The sequence below is a fragment of the Anolis sagrei genome, chromosome 7 (assembly GCF_037176765.1).
Source record: "Anolis sagrei isolate rAnoSag1 chromosome 7, rAnoSag1.mat, whole genome shotgun sequence".
NCBI classification, from domain to species: Eukaryota; Metazoa; Chordata; class Lepidosauria; order Squamata; family Dactyloidae; genus Anolis; species Anolis sagrei.
The window spans coordinates 32421722-32444424 of record NC_090027.1 but is presented as its reverse complement, the minus strand read 5'-3'; the positions used below and the strand labels follow the sequence as shown (position 1 = coordinate 32444424).

The following is a 22703-nucleotide window of genomic DNA, read 5'->3' as shown; positions in this document are numbered from 1 at the left end:
AAAATATGCTCCGAACCGAACAAGTTATTGCCAGAAGTCAAATACCTCTCATACTTTCTGAATATAGTTCTCAAGGTTGTGTCTTTAAAATGAAATGCATTGCCCAGCTCTCCTAAATCCCAGTTCTAGAGATACAATTCTTGATGAGTTGTTTTTTTTGTCGTGTCAAGAGTAACTTGAGAAACTGCAAGTTGCTTCTGGTGTGAGAGAATTGGCCGTCTGCAAGGACGTTGCCCAGGGGACGCCTGGATGATTGGATGTTTTTATCATCCTTGTGGGAGGCTTCTCTCATGTCCCCACATGAGAAGCTGGAGCTGATAGAGGGAGCTCATCTACCTCTCCCTGGATTCGAACCTGCGACTTGTCGGTCTTCAGTCCTGCCGGCACAGGGGTTTAACCCACTGTGTCCTTTTTTCTTGATGAGTGAAACAACCCTGATTAAATGTCTTTAAGAAAATAGCACACTGAGATGCATAAGAAACCAGGTTTGCACCATATAAAAAGCCTTATAGGTGATGAAGCACTCTCTAACATTATCTAACATTAGGGGCTGTGGTAGCACAGTAGGTTAAACCACTAACTGCAGAAAAACTTGCTGTCTGGAAGGTTGTCAGTTTGAAACTGCGGGTTGGGGTGAGCTCCTGGCTGTCAGCCCTAGCTCCTGCCAACCTGGCAGTTCAAAAAATGTAATGTGAGATCAATAGATACCGCCTTGGCGGGAAGGCAAAAGGCCCCCATGCCAGCAAAACATGACCAGGAGAGTCTACGGACAATAGGCTCCTTGGCATGGAAAATGGAACAAGAGCTCCTCCCCATGGTGAGAGTCAGAGCCGTAGCCAGAAAAAGAATTCGGGGGGTGGGGGGGGGGGTGTGTGAAAATTTCGGGGGCGGGGGGGGGGGGGGGGGGTTGGAAACCTGCCTCCTAGCTTACGCTGAAGCCAAGAGCACAGCAGGGGGCAGAGCAGCCTTCAATAGCCTGTAGCTCCGCCCCTGTCAACCACCTCCACCAAGTCTGGCCTCCTTAATGGGAGCATTCAACACCCCCCCCCCAACTTGTTTGCTTCGCTACATCGGCTATTGCTGCAAGTAATGACAGTGTGAATAAATTGTCAACATTTGCTTGCGATAGTGCTTACAGTTCTGGAGGGACTCTTAATTTTTTGAGTCTCATAGACTTAGCATGGGGATTTGGTTAACCCGTTAAAATTCATGAGTAAACCAGATTTTTTTTAACCTGAAAAATTTGGGTGATAGGGACTCGGTGCGGCTTACATGAGGCTAAGCCCAAAGTAACAATTATATCAAATAAAACGAAACCGAAAGCGCACATAATAAACAATAATAAAGCAATTTCATAAAACAAAAGACAACATAGCAATATAAAATTACAAAAAATACAACAAATTACAACAGTAAGCAATGTTTTAGCACTCAGGGGCAACCGGTTGCTCCTAAGTCAGTCCGAACTTTAAGGGAGATATCCAAGATACCAAGTCCAATCTCCAAAATGGGTTCATCCCCTTGGATACTGCTTCTAAAGTTTGGACTAGCCCTAGGGTGAACTCATTGGCACACTGACATGGGAACCACCAGTTGCCACAGGTCATATTCTTGATCGGAGCCCCCGGGGGTGCAGTGGGTTAAACCCCTGTGTCGGCAGGACTGAAGACTGACAGGATGAGCTCCCTCTATCAGCTCCAGCTCCTCATGCGGGGACATGAGAGAAGCCTCCCACAAGGATGGTAAAATATTAAAACATCTGGGCATCCCCTGGGCAACGTCCTTGCAGATGGCCAATTCTCTCACACCAGAAGCAACTTGCAGTTTCTCAAGTCGCTCCTGACATGACAATATATATATATATATGCTAGGGCTGGGCGGTTTCGTTCGTTAATTTCGTAATTCGTTATTAATTCATTTTTTTTTGATAACGAAGCGATATTGAACCATTCAGGAGCAACTAAAAAACAAAACAAATTTTTCCAATTCGTTTCGTAATTGTTTCGCAATTGTTTCGTTATTATTTCGTTATTATTTCAGTATGTCTGGTGCAAGTTTTATAGTCGTTGTTTGTTTCATCAGTGATAAAAAAAAAAATTATCACACCAACAGTCAACAACAGAGGGAGAGGGAAGCTTCAGAAGTTCCCCCTGTCCCATTTGGAGGGTTTTTTAGCGTATTGCGCAATTGCGTCTGCCATTAACGAATCGATTCGTTATTGTTTCGAAATTGTTTCGTAATTTACGAAATTTCGTAAATATCGAACTTTTTAAAAGAAAGATTTCGGAATTCTTTTAAATAACGAAATGCAAAAAACCCCTAAAAACCAATCGAATTTAGAAACAATTTTTTCCGTGGTTGGGCAGCCCTAATATATTCTTGATCTACCTGCACCCAGAAAAATATACCCACCAGGCAGGATTCCCATAAGGATCTGCAAGGCCTGTCTTTCAGCTGCCGCCTTCTGTTCCTCCGTCCTGAGGGGTTTGGGAACCAACGGCAAGACTCCGCCAGGCCAGATCGACTCCTGGAGCAACCTGAGATATTGCACCCAGCGCTGAGTGCAGGTGAGATTGTCCACCTGGACCTCTAACCACCTACAGGTAAAAGAAAAAGGAGGAATATGAAAGAAGAAGAAATACAAAATAGGAAGAAGGAGAAGGTGATGGAGGAGGAGGGGAAAAAGAAGAGAAATTCTTGGTGAACATTTTGCTGAACATTGGTTTCAATTGACAACGCTGATACCTCATGCCACCCCTTCTATTTAAACCTCCACTGATTTTCAATAGGCATATTGCACAGACAGTAAACAAGCTAAAAATATATACAGCAATGTGCCCAAACACTTGATGAGGGTCTTTTTTTTGTTGTTGTTATTTTGGGGCACTTGAGAAAGTATTTTCACCCTGGGATTTGGAGCAAAAAATAACTTGATTGTAAATATAAAAAGAAAGCTCACCCATTGCTGAGCCATGACTTAAACTTCAAAAGCGAAACTGGCCATGCCAGACCTGAGCAGTTTTGAACCAGACAGTATAAAAAAAGAGACCGAAGGGCCAGGGGGAAGCAGAAGCAATGGGCACTGGCTTCCCATTTGGAAATGCATAGCTTGAACATGCCGTAATGGGGTCTGGGTTTGAAACAGACACTGATGGAGGGATGAGATTGTTTCTAAAAGAGTTTGGGTTTAATACCAACGATGACTGCAATTAAAAGCGGACAAAGGTTGGCACTGATGGATACCTGTCGAGGCCCTGTTTATCCATCACATTTTTGTTACTGTCTGTTCATTTCCATTTTCAAGTGTGAAAGAAACAACAAGAGGGGAGAAAGAACGAAGCATCCATCTGCTTTGAACTCTTCTTCTGGGAAGGGAAGAGTGTCTAGCCCAAAGGGGGAGAAGGCAAGTGGCAGGAAGACAGGCTTACTGGAACGAATATGGAAGTGAGAACAAGACTAAATGAAGGTGTCCCTCAAGAAGAATTTATTTTATTTATTGTGTCAGAAGCAAATTTAGGGTACAGTTGTATTTTATTTAAAAACACAAAGTGCAGCATGCAGCCTCAAGAAGAAGAATTAATATTATTATTATTAGTATTTATATAAGCACTAAAGAAGTTGCAACTTTTTTAGTGCTTATATAAATACTAATACTTTGGAACACCTCAGCAAGCGAGAGTCCAAAAGTGGCAGGCTAAAACCCAGAACCTCAATAAATAGCTAATACCAAATGAAGATGTCCCTCAAGAAGAATTTATTATTTTATTGTGTCAGAAGCAAATTAAGGGCACAGTTGTATTTTATTTAAAAACACAAAGTGCAGCATGCAGCCTCAAGAAGAAGAATTAATATTATTATTATTAGTATTTATATAAGCACTAAAGAAGTTGCAACTTTTTTAGTGCTTATATAAATACTAATACTTTGGAACACCTCAGCAAGCGAGAGTCCAAAAGTGGCAGGCTAAAACCCAGAACCTCAATAAATAGCTAATACCAAATGAGAGACTCCCCCCTGGGCACACAGAAAACTGGGTGACTTGGAAGGTGCTGAACAGACTGCGCTCTGGCACCACGAGATCCACATCCGGCCTTAAGAAATGGGGTCACAAAGTGGAGTCCACCACATGCAAGTGTGGAGAAGAGCAAACCACAGCTGCCCTCTATGGGGCAGAGTGCTGGCCAGCAACAAAGGAACATGAACAAGTCCTTAACACAATGGAAATGAAAATGCTGAGATGGACGCTTGGCTTGACACTTCTTGACTATGTGCCAAATGATGACATCCGTCAAGGACTAGGAATCAAAGTAATCGGCAAGAAAAGGAAGCATGTCTGTGGTGGTAGAGAACCAATAAAACTAGCACAAACATTTAGAGATTGCAGGACGATGACCACGTGAACAGTCAAAGAAAAGATGGACACCATCAACAAAGACATACATGCTGCCAACCTGATATCTGCGGATGCTCAAAACAAAGCTCTGTGGAAACGACAGTCACAATACCCCACTTCTTCTCTTCCAAAAGAGACCCAAAACAGTAATAGCGAAGGACAACATAGGAGTGGCAAGGATTCTCACCCATTAAACAAGTAGGTCCTGCAATAAAACATAGTACGGAGTGGCCTTTCTGGGTCATTCAGCCGTACTTCTTTCCATTTGGCCTTTTGTGGCCACTAAGCATGCTCAATGCTTCTTGGGCTTCCCCTCCACTGGGATTTCTTCCACCAAACTATGTTTATATTTCTGCAAACTGAAGATCCCCCCCCCCCCCCCCCTTTGGTTGGATGAGGCTCTTTTGGTTGCGTATGAAATAGCACCAAGGCCTGCACTTTGGAAGTGGAGCAAAGGATGGCTGCTTTTTGCACAAAGTTGGTGATTTCACCTGCTCAGCATCTTCCAAAAGTTTGGTTTGAGCACATCACCTGGTGTCAGCTCCCTGATATTTGTTCCTGCTTTACTTTTTGTGCTGGGAAACTTGGACGCGGCATCAGCCCACAAAGCAAACAAAACTTTGCCAAGTGGGTTGCTAAATAGTGTGAGAGCACAAGAAAGAGGAGAAAAAATGAAACCACCAATAAATCAGCAAATATGAAGCACTCCGAGCCCTTCTCCAGCTTTCGCCAAGAATAGAGTAAAAGCAGTTCAGCATTTTACTGGAAATGTTCCTCTCGCCTACCCTGTAAAACTTTACAATGGTATAAACCGTGAACAATGTGTTCTGTACCCCTGGCTTGAGGACAATATGATGAAGTGTTTGTTTAGCAAGGCTGCACTCCTTCCTGACCCCGGAGAGAGAGGAGAGAAGTGCACTAAGCTCACAACCACTTTGCCAGTTTACATCTGGAAGAAGGAATGGATGCCTCTGGACCGGGACCAGCTCTCCCCTTAAGGTGGCATCTGCCAGGAGATGAAGAGAATCTCTAGGATCAGATGGAGTACATCTGAATCTTCTGGATAAACTCTTGTGTAAGCTTCCTGGTAGTGTAGAGGATGGCCATCACAAGAAAACCAGATGATGGACTAGATTAGGAATGGATGAGGAACATGTGGCCCTTGAAATGTTTTTGGGCTGCCATCCAGCCATCATGGCCTGCAATAAAAAAAAATAGGGTGCTATTGTCCAACATCATCTAGAATCACAGGTTCTGGGCTCTTAGAGTAACTTTTCCTGAAGTATGAGTTCTGTTTTCTTTAGGGGCGGAGGGGGGGGGGAGGGGAGCAGGTTTGTCACCAGTAAAGTCACTGTTTGAAGATGAAGAAAAAATATATTCTCAGCTGTGGTACCCTAATTATTGAATACCCAACCAAGGACTGATTGGTATAAACAACTGTTTCTCAACCTAGGGTTTGGGACCCTGGGTGGGGGCGGTGAAGGGTCAGAAGGGGATGTCAGAGGGGTCGCCAAAGACCAGAGGAAAACACTGTATTTTCTGTTGGTCATGCGGGTTCTGTGAGGGAAGTATAAACCAATTCTATCATTGGTGGGGTTCAGAATGCTCTTTGATTGTAGGTGAACTATAAATCCCAACAACTACAACTCCCAAATATCAAGTTCTTTTTTCCCAACCTCCACCCGTGTTCACATTTGGGCATATTAAGTATTTGTGCCAAGTTTGGTCCAGATCTATCATTATTTGAGTCGACAGTGCTCTCTGGATATAGGTGAACTACAACTCCAAAACCCAAGGTCAATGCCCACCAAAACCTTCCAGAATTTTTTGTTTATCATGGGAGTTCTGTATGTCAAATTTGATTCAGTTCCATCATTGGTGGAGATCAGGATGCTCTTTGATAGCTTAACTATAAATCCCAGCAACACAACTCTCAAATGACAAAATCAATACCACCCTCTAACCCCACCAGTATTCCAATTTGGGCTTATTGGGTATTTGTGCCAAATTTGGTCCAGTGAATGAAAATGCATCTTGCATATCACATTATTTACATTATGATTCAAAACAGTAGCAAAATTGCAGTTATGAAGTAGCAATGAAAATGATTTTATGGTTGGGGGGTTACCACAAACATGGTCACGGCATTAGGAAGGTTGAGAACCAACAGTATAAACACTATTTTATTGTGGCTCCAAGTAGGAAGGAAGATGCCTGATGTGGACAATTCCCCCTTTGTCCATAATGGAAAACAAAGGACCAAGTCATACAAAGAATCAAGCAAAAGCAGCAACAATACAATCCTGGTTCAAACGGGGCACCTGGGAATCATCTCTGCTTTGTGAGACAGAGTAAGCCCACTCACCCACCATATAGATTAGGTTCAGTTTATATTGGAAAGAGTGAACTTTGGGTTCTGTTTCTATCTTTTAACTTGGATTCTGGGCACAAAATGCGTCAACACATCTCACAGCTCACTAATGGAGAATCATTAAAAAGAGCAAAAGAGAAATTAATTGCAAACATTCTTGAAAAAGAATTCACTATCTGTTCCGATCAGCACAAGCTCTGCTTAATGTTTGGCCTGTCTTCCATTTAACCAGCCAGATAAGACTCTGGAATGGAGGATGCAGCAGTGCCTTCTCTGTCATGACCCCACCATCCGACAGAGTCTATTTTACATGCTGATGGAGAATCATGCAAAAGTCACTGAACTTACTTTATGAGAAGTGCCCTTCATAGAATGGCGTAAATATTTATAGCATGACCTCTCTCATCCTCTTCTTTGACCAGTTCTGAAACTTGCATTTTAATTAAGTGTTGCTATTTGATGCCCATTTATGGAGGTAACATCTTGTTTGTGTGTGCGTGGTATTTTTTTAAAGACTCCTAGAGTTCTTTTGATGAGACAAGATATGCTTCCAAGAAACAAAAGGTCAGTTCATCAAATTTGGTTCAAACATCGAGTGGAATGTTTTATAAAACCAAGGAAAGTGGGATGTAACTGGGAAGGCTTTTATGCAATTCAGTGCCTGGAATGAATGTATTAAAATGAACTCATTGCTCACAATTCATTAATAATTTTAAATGATGTTTAAAAACTGTCAACTATTTTCGCACAATTTAAACATTTTGGTTCAATATTATGGAATTTTGCACAGCATAAATGATTTTAATATTCCTCCTCTTCTTTCCCAATCCCTTCTCGCTTTGTGCTATAGAATCATAGTATCATAGAATCAAAGAGTTGGAAGAGACCTCATGGGCCATCCAGTCCAACCCCCTGCCAAGAAGCAGGAATATTGCATTCAAATTACCCCCGACAGATGGCCATCCAGCCCCTGTTTAAAAGCTTCCAAAGAAGGAAGGCACGGCTGGCGGGGATAGGGCCTTCTCGGTGGTGGCTCCTCGGCTGTGGAACACCCTTCCTGTGGACATCAGGTTAGCCCCCTCCCTGTTGATATTCCGCAGGAAGTTAAAGACCTGGCTATTTAAGAAGGCATTTGACCAAGAAGTGCAATGACTGGTAATTTGACCATAGGAATGGAACAACAGAAATGATATTGGATTGTGGGTTGACGATGAGACGATTCGGAATGTAGTAGAAATTTTGTAGTAATGTTGATGTTTTGATAAGATGTTTTTCTGATAATGATGTGGATTATTTTGCACTATGTTTTGTAATTTGCACTTGTTTTTTCATGTTGTACACCGCAATGAGTCGCCCTTAAAGGGCTGAGAATTGCGGTATATAAGCGCAGTAAATAAATAAATAAATAAATAAGGAGCCTCCACCACACTCCGGGGCAGAGAGTTCCACTGCTGAATGGCTCTCACAGTCAGGAAGTTCTTCCTCATGTTCAGATGGAATCTCCTTTCTTGTAGTTTGAAGCCATTGTTCCGCGTCCTAGTCTCCAGGGAAGCAGAGAACAAGCTTGCTCCCTCCTCCCCGTGGCTTCCTCTCACATATTTATACATGGCTATCATATCTCCTCTCAGCCTTCTCTTCTTCAGGCTAAACATGCCCAGCTCCTTAAGCCGCTCCTCATAGGGCTTGTTCTCTAGACCCCTGCTCATTTTAGTCGCCCTCCTCTGGACACATTCCAGCTTGTCAATATCTCTCTTGAATTGTGGTGCCCAGAATTGGACACAATATTCCAGGTGTGGTCTAACCAGAGCAGAATAGAGGGGTAGCATTACTTCCCTAGATCTAGACACTATGCTCCTATTAATGCAGGCCATAGCTTACTATATATCTTACTACATACAAACGGTTCGGGTCCAGGCTATTTGCATCTCCCTCTATAGACTATCACATGCATTGCAATCTACAGAGGAGGCCCTCCTCTCAGTCCCACAACCATCACAAGCTCAGTTTAACAAATATAAACTTATTAGTATTTCAATGGGAAGTGTGGGCCTGCTTTTGGCTAATAAGATAGGATTGTTGTTATTGCTGTGTGCTTTCAAGTCGTTTCAGACTTAGACTGATCCTGAGCGAGGGCCGGGTAAATGACCTTGGAGGGCCGTATCCGGCTCCTGGGCCTTCGTTTGAGGACCTCTGGCTTACTACATATCTTACTACATGCAAATGGTTCAGATCCAAGCTATTTGTCTAATCACATCTCCCTGTATAGACCACCACATGCACTGCAGTTAACAGAGGAGGCCCTCCTCTCAGTCCCACCTCTGTCACAAGCTTGGTTGGTGGGAATGAGAGAAAGGGTCTTCTCTGTGATTGCTTCCTGTCTCTGGAACTCCCCACCTAAATAAACAAAAATGGTCCCCACCTCCTCTCTTTTAAGAAACTTCTAAAAACACACCTATGCATTTTAGCGTATGGAGAGGAGGAGGATTAGGACACTTTAAATGCTGGCTAACCCACTTGTATTATATGGCTGTTATGATACATCTTAATTGAATCATAGAATCAAAGAGTTGGAAGAGACCTCATGGGCCATCCAGTCCAACTTCCTGCAAAGAAGCAGGAATATTGCATTCAAATCACCCCTGACAGATGGCCACCCAGCCTCTGTATAAAAGCTTCCAAAGAAGAAGCCTCCACCACACTCCAGGGCAGAGAGTTCCACTGCTGAACGGATCTCACAGTCAGGAAGTTCTTCCTCATGTTCAGATGGAATCTCCTTTCTTTTAGTTTGAAGCCATTGTTCCACATCCTAGTCTCCAGGGAAGCCGAAACCAAGCTTGCTCCCTCCTCCCTGTGACTTTATACATGGCTATCATCTCTCAGCCTGGTGTTAGCCATTTTTAATGTAATGTCCCTTAATTTGCTTTTAGGGTGAACATTGTAATGTTTACTTAGGTTTTAGTTTTTATGTCTTAATGGATTATTCTTGTTTTTATATTATTTTGCTCAATTCCTTTGTTGTAAGTTTTCTGCTGTTACCATCCATTATCCTGTATTATTTTGATGTGTTTGTACCCATTTTGAGGCATTGAATGTTTGCCTTTTTTTATGTGTAAACCACCCTGAGTCCTTTCAGGGAGAGAGGATGGTCTAGAAATAAAGATTATTATTTGAAACACAACAAGGTGAGTCCACAGCACATACTCTGCTGGCTGTTGTATTGGATCACACGACTGACACTTCCCAAGTGTCTAGAACTGTGTGATGTATCGGCAAATAATGCGTGCAGACCCCAGTAAGGTGGCCTTTTGCAGCTGACAGATGGTAATCAGCGCCGATTGTGTTTAAGTGCAGGCTAAGGTCTTTAGGCACTGCACCCAGTGTGCCAATCACCACTGGGACCACCTTGACTGGCTTGTGCTAGAGTCTTTGCAGTTCAATTATTATTATTATTATTATTATTATTATTATTATTATTATTATTATTATTATCATCCTATACTCAAAGTAGAAATATATTTAATAATAAATTTAAAAATACACGTAAACAGGTTTGGAACAAATTAGTAATTGAGGAAATACTATAAGGAACTTATTTGAGTAATGACTTAACACTAATTTATAACTTTTGTGGGATGATCACATTTATTAATTTTAATATGCAAATATGCATCACTATCATGATATTGACGGTCAAAATAATGAATTATTTTTATAATATTATTTTTTCAAATGTTAGTTTTGAACAACATTTCCAGATTCTGGTTCAATCCTATGGAATTTTGCACAGCATGCATGCCTAATGACAAATCTTTTTGCTTGCTTTCTTATACAACTGGAAGGGAAACCTATTTTGTGCAGAATTTCTGCATTCTATGCACCACAGTTATGTGTGAATTTTGCACAGAATCTGTCCCCAAATGTAAAAAAAAAAAAAAAATCACATCGGTCCAGAATTCTTCTTGTTAGGGTTTCTCAAGAACTGAAAAGCAGTTTTTTTCTTCATTTTATGAATATTTTAAACATCTCTTCCATCCATACAAAAGAGAAGATGCGTGATGGACCCTTCATTCTTCAAAATGGATCACTACAAAATTTCATTCCCGAAATGAAAGGCGTGGCTGGGTTCTATTTGAAGGTGAGGATACAGTGGCCAAGGAAATACTTTTAAAATTCTGTAAACAGAAGCTAGGAATGCTTTTCTCAGGCTCTCAATTCTGTCCTTATCTTAAAGAGATCAAAGATTACCATGAAAGGATATGTGTCCTATTCCAGATAAGCATCTAATGTATTTTAACAGTGTTTGTTTTAGGCTTATCTCCTAGAATAACACAAGATGTGTGTGTAGGGGGTTGTTAATTCAACAAACTCATTTTATCCTGCAATCTAAAGATTAACACTTCCCCAACACACCTTTTTCTGTATGTTGTTGCCACAGCAAACCTTCCTTCTATCACTTATTTCTGGTCTGGCTGATACCAATCTCCTGCAGAAATGCAGTCAACCCTCCACATTTGCTGGTATTTGGAGTCCAGGGTCCCCCACAAAACTGGGAAGACCCCAAATAAAAACATATATCTAGGAATCCTTAGGTCCTTCAACACAACTATATGGTCCACCTCTTCCAAACGTGATGAAATGATCATACTTAGAGAAGTGTTCTCTCTAGGAATCTCTAAATCTGCCAGTACACATCTATGGTAGATGTTGACTATAAAGCCATGCTAGAGGACTGAGACTTTCCTAGAGAGAACATATTAATCAATTCTGCAAGTAGTCAAATCCGCAAAAGTGAAATCTGTAAATGTGGAGAGGTAAGTAATATTTATTTATTTACTATATTTATATACCATCCCCCTCAGCCTGCAGGCGACCCGGAGTGGTTTACAGTTGACCAAGACCATAAAATACAATTTCAATACAATAAAATAATCTATATAAATAAAAATGTAATGTTCATTTGTGGGATTAACATATCTCAAAAATCATTGGACAAATTGACACCAAATTGACACCTTCTAGGCCAACGAGTGACCATCACTCATAAAACATTGAAAAACACAGCGAAAGAGACTTTAAAAGCAAAAGAGACTTTAAAAGCAAAAAATAAAAAAACAAAAAAACATTACAATGCATGAGCAAAACCACACATATACACAAACACACACATATACACACATACACAAATATATACACACATATATGCATATACACACAAAACACATATACACAGAAAGGGGTAGGGAAGGAAGAAAGGAGAGAAGGAGGGAGAGAAATAAAGAAAGAAGGAAGGAAGGAAGGAAGGAAGGAAGGGAAGGAAGTTAGAGAAGGAAGGGAGAAGGAAATTAAAAAAGTAAAAGAAGGAAGGAAAGAGAGGGAAGGATGGAACCAAAGAGCAAAGGGAGGGAAGAAAGAAACAGGTAGAGAAGGAAGAAAGAAGAAGGGAAAGCAGAAGGAAAAGAAAAAGAGGGGAAAAAGGAAAGAGGGAAAGAAGGAAGGAGAGAAAGAGGGAGGGAAGGTTGGCTACAGCAACGTGTGGTGGGTACAGCTAGTCTATATAAATAAAAATGTAATGTTTGTTTGTGGGATTAACATAACTCAAAAACCACTGGATGAATTGACACCAAATCTGGACACAAGACACATATTAGGCCAACGAGTGTCCTTCACTTATAAAAACACTGAAAAACACAGCGGAAGGGACTTAAAAAGCCCCAAAAAATGCAACGCATGCACAAAACCACACATATATACACACGTATATACAAACAAAGCCCATATACACAGACTGGGCCACAGCAACGCGTGGCAGGGGACGGCTAGTCTGATAATAAAACCAAAGCAAAATCAATAAAACATGTATCATTAGGGTCTCCTTGTAAAAAACATTGTCCAATCACATCGTCCAATCATTGTCCAATCACATCATCCAACCATTCCATTTTCCTATGTTTGTATTTTCAAATTCCTGCTCAAAAAGCCAAGTCTTGACTCTCTTCTGAAATGTTAAAAGGGAGGGGGCCAATCTGATATCCTTAGGGAGGGTGTTTCATAGCCGAGGGGCCACCACTGAGAAGGCCCTGTCTCTCGTCCCCACCAAACGTACTTGTGACAAAGGCAGGACTGAGAACAGGGCCTCCCCAGATGTTCTTAAAGTCCTGGATAATAGCAAATACCAAAAGTCCATGGGGTCATTGACCACCTTGGTATTCATATCTGAGCTAACTAAAGGAAGGCCCTCCCTCTTGTAACATTTCATAAAGGGACATTCCCTCTCCTGACAGACACATTGCTGGCCACCGCATGCCGCAGAGCTGCCAGTGTGAGTAACACAGCCTGCCTGGAACACAACTCAGCTGGAAGGAGGGCAGCCAGGCAGCTGTTCTCATACTTAGTGGCGAGAATCCCTCCTTACCCCAAAACGTTATAGCTCCTCTAATAAAAGAAGAAAGAATCTGGCTGTGAGGGCTGACAGGTTACATCTGGCATGGCTCTGGAGCCAGGAGCGCTGAACACTAACAAAAGCTCTGACACTCTTGGCTTGCGGTTCTTGGAAGATCCAGCTGAGGCCCTCCAGGTGTTTTGGAGGTGCCAACACCCATAGCAACGGCAGAGCAGGCAATCCGATGTTGGAATTTTGCAGACATTTCCCCCTTCTATCCTTTTGATCCCAAGAAGAACAAATACCCAGAGGAGGAAAGCAAGGGCAAGGGACAAGGCAACCATAGGAAGGTTTACCTGGAAAATGGGATGGAGATGCCATATTGGAGTATAGGCCTCCATCTGTAGCTGTCAAGTCCTAGAAGGGGTTGCAATGTTGATTGTCAGTGAGAGGTGGAGAGAAGAGGAAGGCAATTTAGATAATGAAATGCAGAAGGATTCAGCTCAGGGGAGAATGAGTTTGTGCTTGTGGGTAAAGTGGACCATTCTTCTCCTTCCTCCAGGAGCCAAGAGCAACTGTGTTCTCATGGTCTCATTTGGGGGTCCTTCCTTTCCATTACCACTAATGCAGCGTTTCTAACCTGGGGGTCTAGATCCCTGAGGGGGTCGCAAGGGGGTGTCAGAGGGGCCACCAAAGACCATTAAAAAACACAGTATGACCTTGAGTTTTGGAGTTAAAGTCCACGTACATCCAGAGAGCACGATAGACTCAAATAATAATGGATCTGGACCAAACTTGGCACGAATATTCCATATGCCCAAATATGAACGCAGATGGCGTTTGAAGGTAATAGACCTTGACATTTAGGAGTTGTAGTTCCTGGGATTTATAGTTCACCTACTATCAAAGAGCATTCTGAACTCCACCAATGATGGATTTGAACCCAACTTGGCACACAGGACTCCCAGGATCAACAGAAAACACTGGAAGGGTTTGATGGGAATTGACCTTGAGTTTTGCAGTTGTAGTTCACCTGCTTCCAAAGAGCACTGTGGACTCAAACAATGATGGATCCGGACCAAACTTGGCACAAATACTCAGTATGCTGAAATGTGAACACTGGTGGGGTTTGGGGAAAATAGACCTTGACCTTTGGGAGTTGTGGTTGCTGGGATTTATAGTTCACCTACAATCAAAGAGCATTCTGAACCCCATCAACAACAGAATTGGGACAAACTTCCACACATAACCCCCACAACCAACAGAAAATACTTAAGGCCATCCAGTCCAACTCCCTTCACCAGGGCAAGAAAATGTAATCAAAGCCCTCGTGACAAAGCACCATCCAGCCATAGATATAGATAGATATATATGATTCACACACAGATATAGTATGACAGATTTGAAAGGGATCCCTAAAGAAGGACAATTATATGTTGCATGTTCCAGAGTAGGCAAATCAGACAATCTCCACATCAACACTGACAAAGAAACAGCAAGAAATGCTGTTTACCCACAAGCATAAAGAAATTATATATATTAGAAACCAACACTTTCTCATTACTTTATTTTCCAGATCACCAGACTGGGCCACAGCAACACATGGCAGGGGACGGCTAGTTTAAAATAAATCAATTAAAGGGAGTAGCCAAGGGGCCCATAAAAAAAATACAGAAATCAATAAATGCAGTCATTCGTCCAAGAAATGTGGTTTGTGCCCACTAACCATAACGAGTTACCAAAAGGGAGGGACGGCAAAGCCTAAATCTGCTGCCCAGCTGGCCCTGGCTGACTGAGGACTGAGTCACCTGCTCCAGGCATCTGTTCTCGGCAATCATGGGGATGATGGGAACAGGTGCCTTGGGAAGGAGCCCGGCTGCAGCCCAGCTGCATGAGCAGGTTCCCTGGCAGGTGGCTTGGAAAGGCCGCGGGCTGCTTTTCAGACCTGTGGCACTTCATAAAAATGCACACAAGGCTCTCAGATTTTGCCAAAGCCTTCCTGTTTTGCCAGCTCCTCTGGCACAGAAAAGCTACAAGCTGTGCTCAAAATTACAGAGGGGCCTCGTCGTTCGGCTGGATCCACACCAGCTTTTTCAATTTGCTTTTCTCTCCAAAGCAGAGAAGAAGGAATGAAAAGACCATCTGGCAGGTCTTGTATGGACATATATACAGACAGGCAGGGATGTCCTCCAAGGCAATCAATTTGTTCTCTCTGGGACACTCATCAACATCGTCAAGCACAATGTAAGTAAGTGGCAATGGAGATAACCAATGGTAAAATAACAATCTCCATAGAGAACAACGGTACAGAAAAATACTTGTTCTTGAATGGGACTTATTGTGCATGCGCAATGCATTCTTTTGTGTGTGTTGAATTTCACTTCCACTCTCATCAGCTGGATATGGCTATTGCACATGGTCAAAATTATCCTTCCACAAGTGTATTATTATTATTATTATTATTATGACACAAAAACACAATATATCACAACAAACGAGATATATATGCTGGATTTCGCATCACAAAATCCCAAGTCGAATACTTCCCAAGTGGTTAGGACTGTGTGATGTATTTTCAAATGATGCGTGCAGATCCAAGTAAGGTGGCCTTTTGCAGTTGACAGATCGTGATTTGGTCAATATTTATTGTTTCCAAATGCTGGCTGAGATCGTTTGGCACAGCACCCAGTGTGCCGATGACCACTGGGACCACATAGCATCATAGAGTTGGAAGAGACCTCATGGGCATCCAGTCCAACCGCCTGCCAAGAAGCAGGAAAATCGTATTCAAAGCACCCCCAACAGATGGCCATCCAGCCTCTGTGTAAAAACCTCCAAAGAAGGGGCCTCCACCACACTCCAGGACAGAGAGTTCCACAGCTGAACAGCTTTCACAGTCAGGAAGTTCTTCCTCATGTTCTTTCTAAACCACCTGTACTGGATTATTATTGTTATTATTGTTGTTGTTGTTGTTGTTATTATTATTATTATTATTATTTACACAAAAGCACAGTATGTCACTGCAAACGAGATCTGGATTTCGTATCACAAAATCACAAGTCAAACACTTCCCCAGCGTCTAGGACTGTGTGATGTATTTTCGAATGATGAACACATATCCAAGTAAGGTGGCCTTTTGCAGTTGATAGATCGTGACTTTGTCAATGTTTATTGTTTCCAAATGCCGGCTGAGAGCTTTTGGCATGGCACCCAGTGTGCCAATTACCACTGGGACCACCTCTACTGGTTTATGCCAGAGCCTTTGCTGTTCAATTTTGAGGTCTTGATAGCGGCTGAGTTTTTCCTGTTGTTTTTCCTCAATGCGACTGTCACCTGGTATGGCAACATCAATAATCCAGATTTTTTTTTCACAATTATGATGTCTGGCGTGTTGTGTTCCAAAACTCTGTCAGTCTGGATTCAAAAGTGCCACAGTATTTTTGCATGTTCATTTTCCACAACCTTTGCGGGTTTATGATCCCACCAATTCTTTGCTGCTGGCAGGTTATTATTATTATTATTATTATTATTATTATTATTATTATTATTTGAAACACAACAAGATGAGTCCACAGCAAAAAAGATCACTCTGCTGGCTGTTGTATTGGATCACATGTCGGACACTTCCCAAGTGTCTAGGACTGTGTGATGTATAGGCGAATAATGCATGCAGATCCCAGTAAGGTGGCCTTCTGCAGCTGGCAGATGGTAATTTTGTCAGTGCCGATTGTGTTTAAGTGCAGGCCAAGGTCTTTAGGCACTGCACTCAGTGTGCCCATCACCACTGGGACCCCCTTGACTGGCTTGTGCCAGAGTCTTTGCAGTTCGATCTTTAAATTCTCATATCGTGTCAGCTTTTCCAGTTGTTTTTCTTCTACCCTGCTGTCACCTGGGACGGCAACATTATCAATCCATACTTGGCTTTTAACACGACTGTGAGGTCAGGAGTATTGTGCTCCCAAACTGTGCCTGTCTGAATTCGGAAGTCCCAGAGTATCTTGACGTGTTCATTCTCTGTAACTTTTTCTGGCTTGTGATCCCACCAGTTCTTTGTTGCAAGCAGATGGTATTTGTGGCACAAGTTCCAGTGAATCATCTGAGCAATGGTGTTATGCCTCTGCTTGTATGTAGTCTGTTTGCGCAATCTTCTTGCAGCAGCTGAGGATGTGATCTATTGTTTCATCTGCTTCCTTGCAGAGTCTACATTTGGGATCTGTCGTCGACTTTTCAATTTTGGCTTCGATGGCATTTGTTCTAATGGCTTGTTCTTGGGTTGTTAGAATCAGGCCCCCCATCTCCTTTTTCAAAGTTGTGAGCCATATCCATGTTTTTTCTTTGTCAATTTGGCTCTCAATTTTTTCCAGGAATTGTCCATGGAGAGCCTTCTTTTGCCAGTTTTCTCTTGTGCTCTGCATTGTGTTTTTACAGTATTCCCTCTTTGTCTTTTGCACTTTAAGCAGTTTACTACTATTGATTTCCCTCAATGTTGGTTCTTGACTCCCTTTCACATAATCTGCCAGTGCATGTTTCTCCTCCTCCTCCTCCCCCTCCTCCTCCGCCTCCTCCTCCTCTTATTATTATTATTATTATTTAGTGTGACTTAACTAGGGTTCATGAATCTCATTAACATCTCCTTTACCTCCTTCCTCACCTGTCATTTCAAGACAGTTCCCTCCCCTCTACCCCTAGTATATTTGGTTATTTTATCTGTTTCCCAATAAGTCCATAATGATAAAACAAGTAAAGTGTGGACTGCAGACCTTGAAACTCCTAGATGTCCTGCAGGAAACTCTGCCCAAAGATCCTCAAACCACCGGAGGCCTATTTTGGGGTGATTTACTTCCCTACAGTTGGCTCCCCTAGCTCTTCAGCATCACCCAAACTTCCCCAAGAAAGGGGGAAACTCAGCCAAAATGGCAGTCAGAAGTGACATCACGCCATTCCAGGCATGCCTAATTTTGTAATTCATGCTTGCAGTGTCACTAATGAGAGCCAGTATGTTACAGTAGTTTGAGTATTGGGATGAGTCGAAGGTTCAATTCTCTGCTCAGCCATGGAAATGCATTGGATGACCTTGGGCAAATCACATACTCTCAGTCCCAGAAAACCCTATGAGTGGGTTGACTTAGGGTCACTGTAAGCCAGAAACTATTTGAAAGCACACAACAACATTACTGACCAGATATCAGGCTAGAGGACATAAAAGTAGCCCTAAAACCTGCCACAGTTACCCACTCATGGTAGACATGCTACACCTTTTAGCCCTCTTTTTTTTTAGCGTGATAGGTTCTCTGCCTCCATTCTCATTCAACAAGTAGTAGGCCAATGACCTGCCTCCTCAAATGTAGAATCCCTCAGATGAGAACTAATTAAACTGGCCACACAGCTTGACCTATATATATTTATAGGGGGGGAGCATTCCCTCTCACCTGTCCACTCCCACTCAAACCAATCTAGGACTCGGCAAGACATTGCAAGTGTGAAATCTGACTGAGTGGAAAAGAGGCACTAGCAATTTTATGGTTGTCCTGGTGACCCAGAGCCCAATTGTCCACAGTGACTTTATCTCAGTAGGAAGCAACCTCCATCGCCACAAGGCCAAAGAACGGATTAGTGAGGTGCTGGGAATGAACAGATGCAGCCAAGACCCTGAATAGACCAGTTGGGGGGCAAAATTGGGGATTTGAAGAGGAGGGATGCAAGCTGAGAAGTTAGTCTACTTTCCCACTAACCCAAGATTGTGGATATAGGAAGGCTTGGGGGATGTAGTTGCTATAACCCAGTGTTTCTCAATCTTCCTAATGCTTAATACAGTTCCTTATATTGTGGTGACCCCCAACGATAAAATTATTTTCATTGCTACTTCATAATTGTAATTTTGCTACTGTTATGAATCATCATGAAAATATCTGATATGCAGGATATATTTTCATTCACTGGACCAAATTTGGCACAAATACTCGATATGTCCAAATTTGATTACTGGTGGGCTTGGTGGAGTGGGATTGATTTTGTCATTTGGGAGTTGTAGTTGCTGGGATTTATAGTTCACCTACAATCAAAGAGCATTCCAAACTCCACAAATGAAGGAATGGAACCAATCTTGGCACACAGAACTCCCACGACCAACAAAAGATACTTGAAGGGTTTGATGGGCATTGACCTTGAGTTCTGAAGTTGTAGTTCACCTATATCCAGAGAGTATTGCAGACTCAAACAATGATGGATCAGGACCAAACTTGGCACAAATACTCAATATGCCCAAATGTGAACACTGGTGGAGTTTAGGGGAAATAGACCTTGGCACTTGGGAGTTGTAGTTGCTGAGATTTATAGTTCACCTAAAATCAAAGAGCACGATAGATTTGGGCCAAACTTCTCACACAGAACCCTCATGACCAACAGAAAATACTGTGTTTTCTGATGGTCTTTGGCAATCCTTGTGACACCCCCTCACGCCCCCCCCCCCCCCCAATGTGATTCTAGGATCAGCTTCTAGTCTGATGTGCCTTTTCAGGAATGAACTTTATCCTATAGCTTAACAGCTACAGCCTTGCTTAACCAAGAAGGGTGTAAATATTTAAATACTGTGTTTTCATAAACCCCCCAAGGGTCCCAGCCCCCAGGTTGAGAAACACTGCAATAACCGAAGGGGATGCATAAATATTGACCCAATCTTGGGAAACCGTTGTGAAACTCTTGAGCGGAAGGGATGGGTAAGGAGAAACAGCCAATGCAATCATTGAAAGATGGACCTTTCCATTATATCAGCACTTGTGCTCCAAGTGTGTTGGGGAGAGGTAATAGCAAGTTGGGCATACATTACTGTAAGGATGTAAAACAAATTAGGGCAAATGAGGATGCGAAAACAGGAAGGCAGGGTTAACAAACGTTCTTCCAGCAATGTATATAACCTCCCTCTCATACAGCTCACAATTCTCCCAAAATCCTGTTTTCTACCCCTCTGGCTGTTCCAGGCATGTGCTATTTTGAATTTGGATGGAATATCTGTCCTAGCATCAGTGGCAGGTTCGAACAAAGGGTTCCTGCCTCACTGCCAATTTTCTGCAGGACGTGTGCCCGTAATCTAATAAAATTACACTATAAAATCACAATGTAACAATCCACCCAGCCTGTACCAAGGCACTCAATTATTAGAAGCAAGTAAATTGGACTGATTTATTACTCTATGTATGTCAAAACAGTATGTGCAGTTTGGCGCAAACTACATAACCCTTTTCACCTGTGGGAAATGCTTGGGTTCTCTATGGCTTGGTGTGCTAGATTTTGATTTAAAGCTATACCTTTTGCACTAGGCTCTTGGTAAATCTTGAGATCTACCAAAATGCAAAGCAGATCCAACAAGGTTAAGGTCACTCCACCCCCCAATATAAAATATCTAAGTCTCTGAAGAGGTGTTACCAGTTGCAGAAGGCAATATCAGCCTACGCGACAGAGACAAATGGCATTTTCCTCAAAGTCCTGCTTAGCAGAGGCCAAGTTAGCAATATGAACAACTCAAAGAGATGTGTTACTGTCATGCTCTTAGGGGTCCTTGGACTGGTTCCAGTTTGGGAGCTCTGTGTGCAAAATAGGAATAGCAGTGGTCAATGGGTACAAATGTAGTACTTCTTAGCACTTGAGGGAGAACTCTTTCAATCCTACACATCAGATAATTTTAAGGGTAGTATCTCAGGAAAAAGGAAGAGGGGATGACCAGTGGCAAGATGGATGGATGGCATCCTTGAAGTGACTGGATTGACCTTGAAGGAGCTGGGGGTGGTGATGGTCGACAGGGAGCTCTGGCGTGGGCTGGTCCATGAGGTCACGAAGGGTCGGAAATGACTGAACGAATGAACAACCACAACAAATCTCAGGATACACCTAAAGTGTAAAAATGACAACTTTGACAACTACCATGTCTCAATGGTATGGAATCATGGAGACTGATTCACTAGATGCTTTGGCCTTCAGCTTCTGGAAGTCCCATCAAGCATGGCCAGTGGTGAGGGATTCTGGAAAGAAGAAGACATCAGGGGAACCAATGACTTTTAAAAGAAAGAGTTGGTGATCCTTTGCACAATGGCAAAACTCTTCCCTGGTGTTCTATGTAGCACTGCACAGATTCAGAGGACATGAGACTGAAAGGGAGATAAGATGGCTATTTGCGCCCAGAACATTTGTTGCAAATGTCACAAGAAATTCAATGTGCAGATTTGACAAATAGGAATTTAATATGATGTGTGGGAATGAATGGAAGAATGGAAGGTGGATGTATGAATTGAGTTAATAATTTTGGAAACACCAGTATAATATTAAGGACTGCAATGACTAAAACCTGTCAATGAGCTCTGAAGAGTAAACTCTGATAAGAATTGGGACAATGATAACAGAAATGTTTGCAACATTCCTTATGTTAAGAAGGAAGTCAACATAATATCAACACCATCAAGAAGATCAACATCTGGCCAGGAAACTGAGATGGAGCCAGGATGGAAGATGTCTATCATTAATTTACTACTTTGGGACTACATCAGCAGAATATTCCTATAAAAGACTCAGTCTAATAATGATCAAATTGTGACCGACCTGAGGAGTCTGGTTCACCCGCTATGCTCTGCTCCATGTGAAGGAGAGAGATAGTGTACTATGGAGTGGCAGATCTGCAAGGGAGCAGTCTGGTCACTTTGGGGCTTCTTTCTCAAGGGAAGAGGAAGAAGTGCTCTTTTGGAGTCTTAGATTTTGTGCAGGAAGTCAGATTCTGCTGTATGGAAAACAGAGATTGTTCTTAGGGAAAGAAGTTTTGGCATTTCGGCATTTTGAAGTTTTGGCGTTATGGAACTATACATTGGCAGGCTGCAGGAAAGCAGGAAAGCAGGGTCTGGCTTAACAGGTGCTTCTCCAAGGAGGGAGAAAATGATATGGTAATATTTGAATGCCTGAGAGTGAATGCATGTACATGTGTGTGAATGTTGAGTGAAAATGTAATTCCCCTTTGTTTGTTTGTTAACCAATGTACATCCAATGTAGTTGCACATAATCTGTATGTCTGTACGTCCAATGTCATTCTTTGTCTAAATGTTTTCTGTAATCTGATATACCTTCTCACACTGGAAATCGCAATAAAAAGAACCTATGCCTCAAAGTTATTGAAAAGTCATTCATGACACAAACGTCTTGACTATTTGGAAAACAAAGCAACTTCGCAATGCATTAATACTTACTCCAAGCCTTAACCTGTTTTTTCTTTCCAAATAAAAGAATGACAAAGAGAAACACTGTGATCAGAAGCCATTGCCTCAGGAAAAGTGAAGTCTTGAAGTATTGGGAGATGACCAGAAAGCGTTTGTTCTTTACTGGAGTCAACCATCAAAACATGTTGGCAAGACGCTTTGCAAAAAGTTGTGTTGAGCCTTAATTGTGATACCTGACATGCCCTGTTGGTACCCTTGTTTGTTTCTAAAATGCAGCCAGCAAGGAAAAACAAGAAAGAAAAAAAAAATCAGCTAACAGTGCCCTCTTGTGCTTTCAAGTGAAAACTGATAAAGACACTCACTCTC

At 42.2% G+C, this 22703-nt stretch overlaps 1 protein-coding gene across 1 annotated transcript in view; it reads right to left on the bottom strand.

Moving 5' to 3' along the window:
* The window catches only part of SNX19 (sorting nexin 19), a 59445-nt gene that overhangs the window by 2694 nt on the left and 34048 nt on the right, over positions 1-22703 (bottom strand). The window contains exon 9 of the mRNA XM_060787102.2: positions 2413-2597. Within this exon, the coding sequence (XP_060643085.2) occupies positions 2413-2597 (185 nt within the window). The remainder of the gene's footprint in view (positions 1-2412; positions 2598-22703) is intronic.